Source organism: Entelurus aequoreus, linkage group LG07, assembly GCF_033978785.1.
Source record: "Entelurus aequoreus isolate RoL-2023_Sb linkage group LG07, RoL_Eaeq_v1.1, whole genome shotgun sequence".
Taxonomy (NCBI): Eukaryota; Metazoa; Chordata; class Actinopteri; order Syngnathiformes; family Syngnathidae; genus Entelurus; species Entelurus aequoreus.
Genome location: NC_084737.1, coordinates 55,116,274 through 55,129,968, shown reverse-complemented (window position 1 = coordinate 55,129,968; position 13,695 = coordinate 55,116,274). Strand labels below are relative to the sequence as shown.

General features: G+C 42.5%; 1 protein-coding gene across 3 annotated transcripts in view; it reads right to left on the bottom strand.

The window, feature by feature from the left end:
- The window catches only part of acp2 (acid phosphatase 2, lysosomal), a 62,655-nt gene that overhangs the window by 13,755 nt on the left and 35,205 nt on the right, over positions 1-13,695 (bottom strand). For 2 of the 3 annotated variants that reach the window (XM_062054000.1, XM_062054001.1), the window contains exon 2: positions 10,865-10,960. In XM_062054000.1, the coding sequence (XP_061909984.1) occupies positions 10,865-10,960 (96 nt within the window). Of the gene's footprint in view, positions 1-1,127; positions 1,191-10,864; positions 10,961-13,695 lie in introns of those variants that run through there. The other variant, XM_062054002.1, reaches the window with a different exon arrangement.

Genomic DNA, 13,695 nt, shown 5'->3' with positions numbered 1-13,695 from the left:
TTTTTTGTAAACACTCGAGGAAGTGGCTGGGAAGAGGGAGGTCTCAGCTTTTCTGTTTTGGCTGCTGTATAAGAAGATGGATGGATGGATAATGAAAGCAACAACCAGCACCAAACTAAGAAGAACTTGATATCAAATAGAAGGAGGCAACATCACAGTGACAACTTGGGCTGGGCGATATGGCCTTTTTTTAATATCTCAATATTTTTAGGCCATGTCACGATACACAATATATATCTCGATATATTGCCTTAGCCTTGAATGAACACTTGATGCATATAATCACACCAGTATGATTATTCTATGTGTCTACATTAAAACATTATTGTTCATACTGCATTAATAATTAATATATGCTCATTTTAAACTTTCATGCAGAGAGGGAAATCACAACTAAGTCAATTTACCAAAACTGTATTTATTAAACAGTTATTAAGCAGAAGCACAAACATTCATGTCATTTCAAAACAGAAAGTGCAAGATTGTCAGAGACATTTGAAAACAAGCTATTAGTGCACTTTTGTGCATGATGTCACTAAGATGACATATCAAAACAACACTAAATGAAAGTGCACTTTTTGTACAGAACGCCACTAAAATAGTTAAAAACAAATAAAGTGCACTTTTGAGCACGATGTCACACAAGATATTTCATCCGTCCATTTTCTACTGCTTGTCCCTTTCGGGGTCGCTGGAGCCTATCTCAGCTGCATTCGGACGGAAGGCGGGGTACACCCTGGTAGGGATGATACTCGAAACCGGTTTTCCCGGTTGTTTGATAAGAAAAGAACCGAGTCCTCGGACTCGAATCCCTTTTTGAGAACCGGTACCCGTTATCGAGACCACTATAGTAAAGGAAAATAGTTGATTCTTTATTCGAATCCCGTCCCGACCAGAAATGCTCCGTGGGACATCACAAGAAATGGCGTCATGTAGCTCAGTCATTAGGCGCAGATAGCGAAAGCAGGAAAACAATGGACGGGAAAAAGTGCTCCAAGGTGTAATAAAGTTCAAAACAAAAGCTATAATCCATCGAATAACTTTACTGAGAGATTTTAGCAGGGTAAAACACATGACGAACACTTTTACGACCAACCGGAAACATAGCAACCAGGCTAGCAACGCACCTCCTTTACGGCAGCTGTCGCAACGTTCTTAAAACAACCGCAGCACATACATATATATATACAACATATCTCCCTTTTTTAACTTTTGTTTTTCTTTCCTTGTAAACAAAACAAAATCACACTGTAGATGTGTTGTCTGTCTAATTATAAATGATGCAGACGAGGCGTGTTGGCTGAGTTCTTGACGTTTAGTTTCACAGCGTGGCAACATGCAACACTTTTCGGGGCTACCGCGCATGCTCGTAACTCCCGTTGCATGCTGGGTAGTGTAGTAGTTATATTCTCTAGCTCATAACATTTTTCCCCCATAAAGAAATAATGTTAACTCAATAAAGTGTATTTCTTTTTTTAGCTTTAACTTTTCATTTTTTAGCATTGTAACCACATTTGCAAACAACTTTTCTCTTCATAGAATTTTCTTTCAATAAAGAAATAAAGTGTAAAAATGTCAAAGCATCATAACAAACAGTTATGTCAAATAGCAGCAGAAGTGCACTTTTTGGAGAGCTGAATTATTTTCAGTTTTGTGCCCAAGGGACTGATTTTATTTAACACTATATTATTATTTATACACCTATAGTGATCACAGAGACAGCTTGTTTTTGTGTTACTGTATATATTTGTTTCTCTGAAAAATCCCACTTAATATACTTTGGGTAACAACAGTCAATATTTATTTATTTTATTTTATTTTTTAGGTGGGTAACAGTCAATATTTATTTATTTATTAGATTTTATTTTTTTATTATATAATAAAAGTGAGCTTTTGTTAAACCAAATATTGTGTGTTTTTTTCCATATACAACAATAATAAGCTCGAACTCGATAATTCCTTATCAAACATCATCCCTACACCCTGGACAAGTTGCCACCTCATCACAGGGTCAACACAGATAGACAGACAACATTCACACTCACATTCACACACAAGGGCCAAATTAGTGTTGCCAATCAACCTATCCCCAGGTGCATGTCTTTGGAGGTGGGAGGAAGCCGGAGTACCCGGAGGGAACCCACGCAGTCACGGGGAGAACATGCAAACTCCACACAGAAAGATCCCGAGCCCGGGATTGAACTCAGGATCTTCGTATTGTGAGGCAGACGCACTAACCCCTCTTTCACCGTGCTGCCTACAGGATATTTCAATAACTGTCAAATAAAAATGAGCTGCATAATAGGAAATCAAATAGTTCATTTCCTTCGCTGTGTGGTAGGTTACTGCGGACGTTAGCTCCTTCTGTTGACTTTTTTTTTATACGGTGTTGATCTGGAAATGGTTGCTTCGGCATTTTGTTGGTGTGGCACCAAACGGAGATGTTGACATACTGAGTTTCAAGTACTCTTCATTCTCTAGTGGGTGACTTTTAAATGATGCTACGTATTAGCAGTAACGCTACTTTTTGTAGCAACGCTTTTGCCCCACACTTGACAAATTACGGTTGTCTGTTCGACATATTACCACTTGAAGCCAAACCACCGCCAGACGATGGACCCCCTGCTGTTTTTCTTGGGAATTAAGTTTTCCTTCATTTGTTACCAGATTCGCACCTTCTTTCTCTCGTATTATCACTCGCATCACAGCTAACGTTACCCATGCCGCTACCTCACTGTTCCGCGAGGGCGTATACTAGGCTGACCATATTCTGAAATCCCCAAAAGAGGACACATATATGCGTGCCAAGGCGGGCAGCACGCCAAGGCCGGGACTAGGTGAAAATTTGCCAATGATACTCGAACTTGCTTTATAAATAATATTTTTTTTTAAATAAAGCATTTTTTCTCCTCTGTTGACAGCAGTGTTGGCGCTAGGAATTTTCAAAATGGGGTCCCACCGTAAATTTTTGGGGTCCCACTTTTTTGGAAGCGTTTTGAAAACAAATGACAAATGTATGCATTATCCTGTTATATCTCACATGCTATATTGTGTTTTGGAAAAAGGTTGTCATAAACGTTACTTAATTCATTAAAAAAGATAATACAAAAGAAAACAAATGTGTATACATATGTAAATGTATTCAGATATAAACATTCATTCACTTTCTTCTTTCCTTCATGGATCTAAACTTTACCGCTGCTGGTAGTTTTTTCTATGTTTTTATTTAATAAGTTGTAGGTGTATTTATTTCAGTATAAAAGTGTAATAAGTGTTTTGTTTAGGTCATGAAATGATGATAATGGTGTGCCAGGGCATACATACATTTTATATTTAACGCTTAAATCTCTGGAGTCTACATCAACTTCACATCTATTCCTCATTTCAAAATGTTTTAGTTTTTTTTATGTTGATTTTTTTGTTTGTTTGTTTTCTGCCCTTTTTTGTCAAACAAAACTATGTTTTTTATGGCAAACACACAAAATATGCAAAATCTTCCACCAAAAATATTTTTTTAGTGGAATATTTGATGTGAAGTAATCGGAACCTTTGATAGGTCAATAATTCATAATAACATTGATTTTGATTCAATATTATGTTTAGAGCAATGACCGTTTGAAAGAAAAAAAAACAGCTTTGTTTTATTAGTCAACATTGCAACTTTTTCTAAATTACATTTCACCTTTAAGCTTTTTTAATTCACTTTTGTTATGTTTTTGTTTATTTTAATAGTATTTTTAGAGTGTGCCGTGGGCCTTTAAAACATTAGCTGTGGGCCACAAATGGTAAAAAATTTAAAAAAAAAAGTATAATCTGCGTCCTTTCTGATTTCAATGCGTTAAAAAGACACAAAAAGTGCGTTAACGCCAACACTGGTTGACAGTATAACAAAATAAGTCACACTTATATTCTGTAACATTCACAGTTTTGGAAAAAAAGTGCAGAGGTAGAAATATTCAAAATAACCTCTTGTATATAATGTAAACATAAATAATGCCTCAAAACAAGTTAATTAAATTTAAACAAAAAACAGCAGACAAGCTCTCGCCCTGCACAGCTGTTTTGTGCTTTGTAGTGTCGATATGGGCTTGTAGATCGTTGGCCCCTTTATTTGCCACAGATACATACGTTGCTGCTTTGCACACAGTGCATTCTGCTTTCCATGTGTCACGGCCAGGACGAAAACACAAATACTTTTCCCGCAAATCATCCGTGAAGTTGCATTTACATTTCGGCATTTCTTGTTCTCATGTCCGTCTCTCCACTCACTAGCTCTCTCGCTCTGTGTCTCTGCCCCTCCCTCACGAATGTTGCTACGTGCGCTCACCTTCAGTTTCTTTTTTTAACCCCTTCTTAACTTAACCCTGGACGTACATTGAAAATACACGCAACCCTAATTCAAAATGCCGGACATTTGAGGCATTTAAAAACCCTGCCCGGACACCCCGGACACCCCCGCAAAAGAGGACATGTCCGGGGAAAAGAGGACGTATGGTCAGCCTAGTATACGTATGTGACGTATGTAAGAAGGCGCGCTTGTTTTATGTCTCTGTGAGAAACAGACACAACAAAGAGGGATAAAAGCCTGTAGTGTAATGCCCACAGCTAAAAGCAACTGCGTGAGAACGTATACTCGAATATCACGATATAGCCATTTTCTATATCGCACAGAGACAAACCCGCGATATATCGAGTATAATTAGGGTGACCATTTCCATGACACCAAAAAGGAGGACATTATGCGGCATATGACACCAAAAAGGAGGACATTATGCGGCATATCAATAAATTACTATGGTGTACATAGGACTCTGGTATACTCTTATTTATAGTACAATTTTGAGTGGTTTAAAGATGATGTTTGTGTGGCTGAATAGGAAAAAATATTAAAGTCAAGTGTTTGTTAACAGTATTTGTATTTATTCAATACATTGTGGTGTTCAAAAAGTGACCACTGAGATGAATCTTTTCAAGTGCAGAGTGCCACAAAGCATAACATGTGTTGACTTAAATGTAAACAACAATTAACAGGTAACATATATAATTTAAAAAAAATGCTTTTAAAAAAGGCCTGAATAACCTTTTATATAAACAACGGAGATTGTAACAAACAAACAAACAAGAAAACATTCAACTGCTCAAAAAGCATAGCATTTCTAAAGTGCTTCAGTCTTTTGGGGACTTGTCTTCAGTGTCTGTGTGTGTGCGCAGCAGACCAGTCTTTAAGCAAACTCCACATTCACCCTCTGTAGCAGCTCAGGATCAACAGCCCCTTGCAGCGGTTATCTTGTCATCCAGGTGCGACGAAACTTCACGAAAAAATGTCCTCATTGAAGAGGTGCCTGCCGCACGTTTATTACTTTTATGTTTATCCGTACCCGCATGCCGTTCAATTGCAGCTTTCCCCTGACTACTTACGTCGACATCACATCGACAAAGCGTGCAGAAGCCACGGAATGAGTCTTGACTGCTTTTCGTTATAAATTCGTGCTCTTTTATCCATTCAGAATTAAACGAGGTCGTGCGTTTTGGCATGATGCTAACTTTCTGTCAATGTCATGCCGCAGCAGCACATGGACCCTTGTTTACCTTTTTAACCAATGATAAGCAGATTTGTATCCGACACCGCTCTTAGCCAATCATTTGATATGTTACTGCGTTGGGGGCATTTTTTTACGGTCTATGATTGGCTATTGCGCTGCAGCCCAGCAAAGATGAAAAAACTCCGCTCTTCAAGCCTAGTGCCTCAAAAAGGAGGACAAATACGTGTCCGGCTTGATGCTGCGCCGGACGCCGGACAGGGCATTAAAAATCCGGACTGTCCGGCCTAAATCCGGACACCTCGTCACCCTAAGTATAATTCATATATTGCCCAGCCCTAGTGACAACACACAAACACATACACAATGCTACTACATGCCATGAGACTAATGAACAACAAATCAATGATTGAAGTGAAAAGCTTTCAATTCAAACAATACCCTGTTTTTGGACAATAACATATGATAGCCATCAAAGCAAATTCACTCTCTTAATTAACCAGAGGTAACACAAGCTGGCGAAAAGATTCAACAGAGCAGCCGTCAAATACAACTCATCTGAAACCCTCGCTGACGTCACGCAGCCTTTTAAAAGCACACACACTCTCATGTGAAATTTCTCTCAACAGCATCATATATTTGAAGTTTTTTTTTCTTTTTAAAGTAACGCATTGATTACTTTCCCTAGTAATTAATTAACTTTATTAAAGGGTAATTCCATTCGTTTTTCGATCATTTAAATCTGGAAAAAAAAGAAGAAAAGACAGACATCATGGTGATATGTTTGCACTGTCAAACGGACCTGGCATTTTACAATAGTACCTGTCATGTCTGTTTATCATGTTTTGTTTTGGCCATCTGTTTGTTTTTTGGACTCTTTTTAGTTCCTGGTTGCACTTCCTTGTTTGTTCGTTTCCATAGCAACTCATTAGTTTTCACCTGTCCTGTCACGCACCTGTTTCACGTTTCGAGTCACGCACCTGTTTTCACCAATTATGTCTATTATTTAAGTCCATTGTTTTCTGTTAGTCTGCCTGTCGACATCACATTTATGCTCTGCACCCTTTATGATCACGCTTCTTCATGCCATGTTCACAGTTCCTTGTCAAGTAAGTTTTTGTTTAATGTTTATAGTTCTCCGCCATTGTGCGCGCCTTTTGTTTTTCTAGTCAAGTTTTTTACCTCCGCTGTGAGTGCCTTTTGTTTATTCCTTTTTATTGTCCTTATATTAAATTATGTACTCACCTCCAAGCCACGTCCGGTCCACATCATTTGCACCACGGGAGAACAAATCACGCCATAGACCAAGTCGTGACAGATGACGACAGCTAAAACGTTCTCCCGCAAGATTGGACGAAGGAACGTGGGAGGTCCTGCGTGCCATGGAAGCCGAGACACTTCGCTATTCCCCCATGGAGCGCAAGGATCTCAAGTGGGGTCCGACCGGCAAACTGGTGCCGATCAGCTCCGTTTGGCCCGGGGACGTCGGCACGTCATCCCTGTCCCGGAAGCGCCGCTCCAGACCGAGGACGTCAGAGAAGGTGAGCGGACATCACGCTGCACTCCCGCAAGCTCCTCCTCCTCCGGGCGAAAATGGGTCGCAGCCTGCCCGGCTTCCCCAGGATGACATCACAGACCAGGATTTTTTTTTTCTGAACTATTTTTCTTTTGATCACCCCCTCCAACCAAAGACTCTAAATCCATGATTGAATATTACCAAGACATGTTTTTAGAAATCAGATCCCGTCAATCACAGTCACCCAGTTTTCATGCCCCGCCCCCCAGGACTCAAGCCACGGCCAAGTCACAAAAATTTTTTTTTTTACCCACTCAATCCCAGGTACAAAAAGAAAGACATTTTGGACAATTTATAGGGGAGGATTTTACCCCCCTCCTGACCTCCCTCAACCCACCCCAAAAAACGGTTCCAGACAGCGGGGAGCGCGTCTGATATCCGCTCCTTGAGGGGGGGGGGCTAGGGCTGGGAATTGTTCAGGTGGGGTGGCTCAGCATCGCCACGCCAAGCCACAACTTCCGGTTCGGCCACCACCACCAGTCTTTCGTCACGCCAAGCCACAGCCTCCAGCACGACCACCACCACCAGTCTTTCGTCACGCCAAGCCACAGCCTCCAGCACGACCACCACCACCAGTCTTTCGGCCTGCTAAGCCGCAACCTCCGGTTCGGCCACCACCACCGGTTCGGCCCCTATCACCGGTCTTTCGGCCTGCCAAGCCGCAACCTCCAGCTAGGCCACCTCCACCTGCTCCACGCCCTGCTCCAAGGCTATCAACATGCCTAGCAGCTCCACCATGCCAAGCTCCACCAGTCGCAGCTCCACGCCAAGCGCCGCCAGTGGCAGCTCCACGACGCCAAGCGCCGCCCGTGGCAGCTCCACGACGCCAAGCGCCGCCCGTGGCAGCTCCACGACGCCAAGCGCCGCCCGTGGCAGTTCCACGCCAAGACCAAGACCAAGACCAACCATGCCAACATCAAGACCAAGTCCAAGACCAACCATGCCAAGACCAACCATGGCCACGCCAAGCTTCGACGCGCCACGCCAAGCTTCGTCGCCCGACGCGCCACACCAAGCTTTGCTACCTGCTTCGCGGCCTGCTTCATCTGCTGCACCCGCACCTGCGTCATCTGCGGCTTCCACGCCTGCAATGACGACGACGCACCTGCCTCCTTGTCTGCCACGGTTGTGGCCACTACCTGGTCGTCCGCCACGCCAAGTGCGCCCACCTGATCGTCGGCCACGCATGTGGCCCTTCCCGGGTCGCCCACCTCGCCTGTGGCGGAGGCGTTTCATTCGCCGCCGCCACATGACTATGCCTCGGTGGATTCGGGGCCACTTGGCCTGGCGACCCACCGCCATGTCCCCCTCTCGCCCTCCCATGACTCTTGATCCTGTTTTTTGTTTTTGGACATCTGGGATCTGTCCGTAAGGGGGGGGTTCTTTCATGTCTGTTTATCATGTTTTGTTTTGGCCATGTGTTTGTTTTTCGGACTCTTTTTAGTTCCTGGTTGCACTTCCTTTTTTGTTCGTTTCCATAGCAACTCATTAGTTTTCACCTGTCCTGTCACGCACCTGTTTCACGTTTCGAGTCACGCACCTGTTTTCACCAATTATGTCTATTATTTAAGTCCATTGTTTTCTGTTAGTCTGCCTGTCGACATCACATTTATGCTCTGCACCCTTTATGATCACGCTTCTTCATGCCATGTTCACAGTTCCTTGTCAAGTAAGTTTTTGTTTAATGTTTATAGTTCTCCGCCATTGTGCGCGCCTTTTGTTTTTCTAGTCAAGTTTTTTACCTCCGCTGTGAGCGCCTTTTGTTTATTCCTTTTTATTGTCCTTATATTAAATTATGTACTCACCTCCAAGCCACGTCCGGTCCACATCATTTGCACCACGGGAGAACAAATCACGCCATAGACCAAGTCGTGACAGTACCAAATCCATTACCAGAAAACTTTCTGCATATTTAAGAACCGTAAACAAGCAGAAACAAGGTAAAAGTCTATTTTGGCAGCTAACTTTAAAGGCCTACTGAAATTATTATTTTTTATTTAAACGGGAATAGCAGATCCATTCTATGTGTCATACTTGATCATTTCGCGATATTGCCATATTTTTGCTGAAAGGATTTAGTAGAGAAAATCAACGATAAAGTTCGCAACTTTTGCTCGCTGATAAAAAAAAGCCTTGCCTGTACCGGAAGTAGCGTGACGTCACAGGAGCTAGTATTCCTCACAATTCCCCATTGTTTACAATGGAGCGAGAGAGATTCGGACCGAGAAAGTGATGATTACCCCATTAATTTGAGCGAGGATGAAAGATTCGTAGATGAGGAACGTTACAGTGAACGACTTGAGAGGCAGTGATGGACGTATCTTTTTTCGCTCTGACCGTAACTTAGGTACAAGCTGGCTCATTGGATTCCACACCCTCCTTTTTTTATTGTGGATCACGGATTTGTATTTTAAACCACCTTGGATACTATATCCTCTTGATAATGAGAGTCGAGAACGCGAAATGGACATTCAGTGCCTTTTATCTCCACGACAATACATCGGCGAAATGCTTTAGCTACGAGCTAACGTGATAGCATCGTGCTTTAACTGCATATAGAAACAAAAAAATAAACCCCTGACTGGAAGGATAGATAGAAAATCAACAATACTATTAAACCGTGGACATGTAAATACACGGTTAATGCTTTCCAGGCTGGCAAAGGTTAACAATGCTGTGCTAACGACGCCATTGAAGCTAACTTAGCAACTGGACCTCACAGAGCTATGCTAAAAACATTAGCTCTCCACCTACGCCAGCCAGCCCTCATCTACTCATCAACACCCGTGCTCACCTGCGTTCCAGCGATCGGCAGAAGGACGAAGGACTTCACCCGATGCGTTTGGCGGCCCGGAGATGTAGGAAGTCAAGGTGAGGTCGGCGGCTAGCGCGGCTAGCGCTCCAACAAAGTCCTCCTGGTTGTGTTGCTGTAGTCCGCTGCTAATACACCGATCCCACCTACAACTGTCTTCTTTGCAGCCTTCATTGTTCATTAAACAAATTGCAAAAGATGTCCAGAATACTGTGGAATTATGAAATGAAAACAGAGCTTTTTGTATAGGATTCTACGGGTACCATAACTTCCGTTACTCTGACTTCGTCACGCGCATACGTCATCATACCGCGACGTTTCAGCCGGATATTTCCCGGGAAGTTTTAAATGTCACTTTATAAGTTAACCCGCCCGTATTGGCATGTGTTGCAATGTTAAGATTTCATCATTGATATATAAACTATAAGACTGCGTGGTCGGTAGTAGTGGGTTTCAGTAGGCCTTTAATGTGTTTAACTTGCACACCGAATGTTTGATTCAAATACATGAGGGCATGTGAGTACATGTTAGCATTTACAGTTTATATGGTAATGCTAAAGAGGTTTTTGTAAAAATTTGAAACACCACATCTGAAATTAACATATTTTTAAATGAGTATATGTTAAAATGTTAAATATATTGTCACTCAATAGATCATACTTTATTAAATAGTTTTTTGTTTAGTTTTGGTTTTTTCTATTGTATTGCAACTGTTTTCCCTAAAAGACTCGATTAATCAAACAAATTATTTGATATTGAAAACTAAAATAATCGATAGCTGCAGCCGTAGGAAAAAATTTACATAGCGCAAGGATAAGTCTTTTTCTTAAATTGTCCATCCATATAAACTTTGTACATAATGAAAAACCCTTATTTAAAACAAGAGTTGAATCGTTTTGAATGCATGTATACACTAAAAGGGAAAAGATTGAGTACCTGCGATAGTTGTCCAAAGCCTTGAGGCCAGGCGCTCTCTCTGTATGGGTCAGTAGGATAGGCCTTGACTGGGGATCTGTCGCCATGGCGAAATAACTGCAGGAAACAGAAGCCAACTTTTTGTCACACAACTGTCACCCGTCACAAAGCAAACAAACATTTATTATTTTGCTCAGTAAAACACAGTCATCTGAAATAAAAGCACTTTTGCTTGACACACATTATTAAACCAGCGTTGTCACTCCTCCACAGTTACATTTGTTATTATTTATTATTTCCAAGTCTGGCCTTCGGATTGTAAATATGCAATTTGCAATGAGTGGAAAGTGCAGGTTTATGCAAAGGGGGAACAAGATGTCTTCCTTCAATATTTCTTTCCTTTTAATGTGTTCATTAGTACAGGAGATGCGACCTGACATATGGAGAAGCTGCTGCATGTATTATTGGTTGCGGTATCGGAAATAAAATATAGATAATCGGTAAGAAAGTAAACATCAAGCATTTCAAAATTCAAAACACTAGAAAAACTCCACAAAGTCAAAATAAAGAGGTGTCATTCAATGATTGCGATCGCTCCTCCGCACGCAGATACCGTGATGTCTCTGGGTTTTACCCACTCTGAAAATTTGAAATATTCCATAAGTCACATGTACCACAGGAAGTTACATCCTTCACAACCTTTACAGGGCGTGTGAAGAAAAAAAGAATTCACTCATTTAGTTTATCGTATATTCCAAATTCCAAATACAGTACAACTGTGGGGTTAAAATATCAGCACAATTTATTTACCTACATTTTTTTATTTATTTATTTGATGTATTGGGGCAGCATGCCTCAGGTGCGAGAGTGGTTGCCCCAACCCAATGGTTGCGAGTTTGATCCTCAGTCCCCCTGCCCATGTCGAAGTATCCTTGAGCAAGGTACTAAACCCCAAGTTGCTCCTGATGCTGCGTCATCAGTCGGTGAATGGTAATAGTGTCAAAGCGCTTTGAGTACCTTGAAGGTAGAAAAGCGCTGTACAAGTAAAATCCATCACAATTTTAAGTTGAATATTGTATGTTTTTGCAAATTCTGTTACTTCCAGTCCTGTTACTTAAATATATTATCAAAGCCTAGTCAAAAATGTTAAAAAGTTGCCTGAGATGGACCAAAATAAATTTTGAGTAGTTCAAAATGTGTATTACCAGATTTAGAGTTGAAAAAAGATACACATTTAAATATATTTTGAGAAAGTTACAACATGCAAATGGTATATGCATTTAGTATAATGGCATTCAATTTCGGACAATGAGAAAAAAGGACTATGTGTCTTAAACTTAAAAGGTGTTATCTCCCGTGAAAACACTTTCGTCTCCGCTTCCACAGACACTAAACACTTCCTCATTCTCTGCAAATCACCTTTCAGGCACCGATAGTGTGTTTGCAAATATGGGAAAAACTAACATCAAATCCAAACCACACAAAAGCCACACATATACATACATACACAGTACATGTACATACTGTATATATATATATATATATATATATATATATATATGTTAATAATACTCCTTTCTGAGCTGCCACCTAATCGAGTTTGCGTGTCCCAATGATCCTAGGAGCTATGTTGTCCGGGGGCTTCTATGTCCCCTGGTAGGGTCTCCAAAGACAAACAGGTCCTAGGTGAGGGATCAGACAAAGAGCAGCTCAAAGACCTTTATGAAAAGTAAAAATTGAGGACCTAGATTTACCTCGCCCGGACGCGGGTCACCGGGGCTCCCCTCTGGAGCCAGGCCCGGAGTTGGGGCACGATGGCGAGCGCCTGGAGGCAACGTGGGTCCCCCCTCCAATAGGCTCACCACTCATAGGAGGGGCCATAGAGGTCGAATGCAATGTGAGCTGGGCGGAAGCTGGAGTCAGGGCACTTGGTGGTCCGATTCTCAGCTACATAAGCTAGCTCTTGGGACGTGGAACGTCACCTCGCTGGGAGGGAAGGAGCCAGAGCTGGTGCGCAAGTTGGAGAAGTTCCGGCTAGATATAGTCAGACTCACTTCGACACACAGCAAGGGCTCTGGAACCAGTTCTCTCGAGAGGGGCTGGACTCTCTTCCAATCTGGCGTTGCATGCAGTGAGAGGCGACGGGCCGGGGTGGCAATTCTGGTTTTCCCCCGGCTCAAAGCCTGCACGTTGGACTTTAACCCAGTAAACGAGAGGGTAGCTTCGGGTGAGGGGACGGGTCCTGACTGTTGTTTGTGCTTACGCATCAAACAGCAGCTCATAGTAACCACTCTTTTTGGATTCCCTTGAGGGAGGACTGGAGAGTGGTCCCTCGGGTGATTCCCTTGTTCTGCTGGGGGACTTCAACGCTCATGTTGGCAACGACAGTGAAACCTGGAGAGGCGTGATTGGGAAGAATGGCCGCCCGGATCTGAACCCGAGAGGTGTTTTGTTATTGGACTTTTGTGCTCGTCATGGATTGTCCATAACAAACACCATGTTCAAACATAAGGGTGTCCATATGTGCACTTGGCACCAGGACACCCTCGGCCGCAGTTCCATGATCGACTTCGTAGTTGTGTCATCGGAAATGCGGTCTCATGTTTTGGACACTCGGGTGAAGAGAGGGGCAGAGCTTTCTATCGATCATCACCTGGTGGTGAGCTGGCTCTGATGGTGGGGGATGATGCCGGACAGACCTGGCAGGCCCAAACGCATTGTGAGGGTCTGCTGGAAACATCTGGCAGAGTCTCCTGTCAAAAAGAGTTTCAATTCCCACCTCCAGAAGAACTTTGAACATGTCACGAGGGTGGCACTGGATATTGAGTCCGAGTGGACCATGTTCTGTGCCT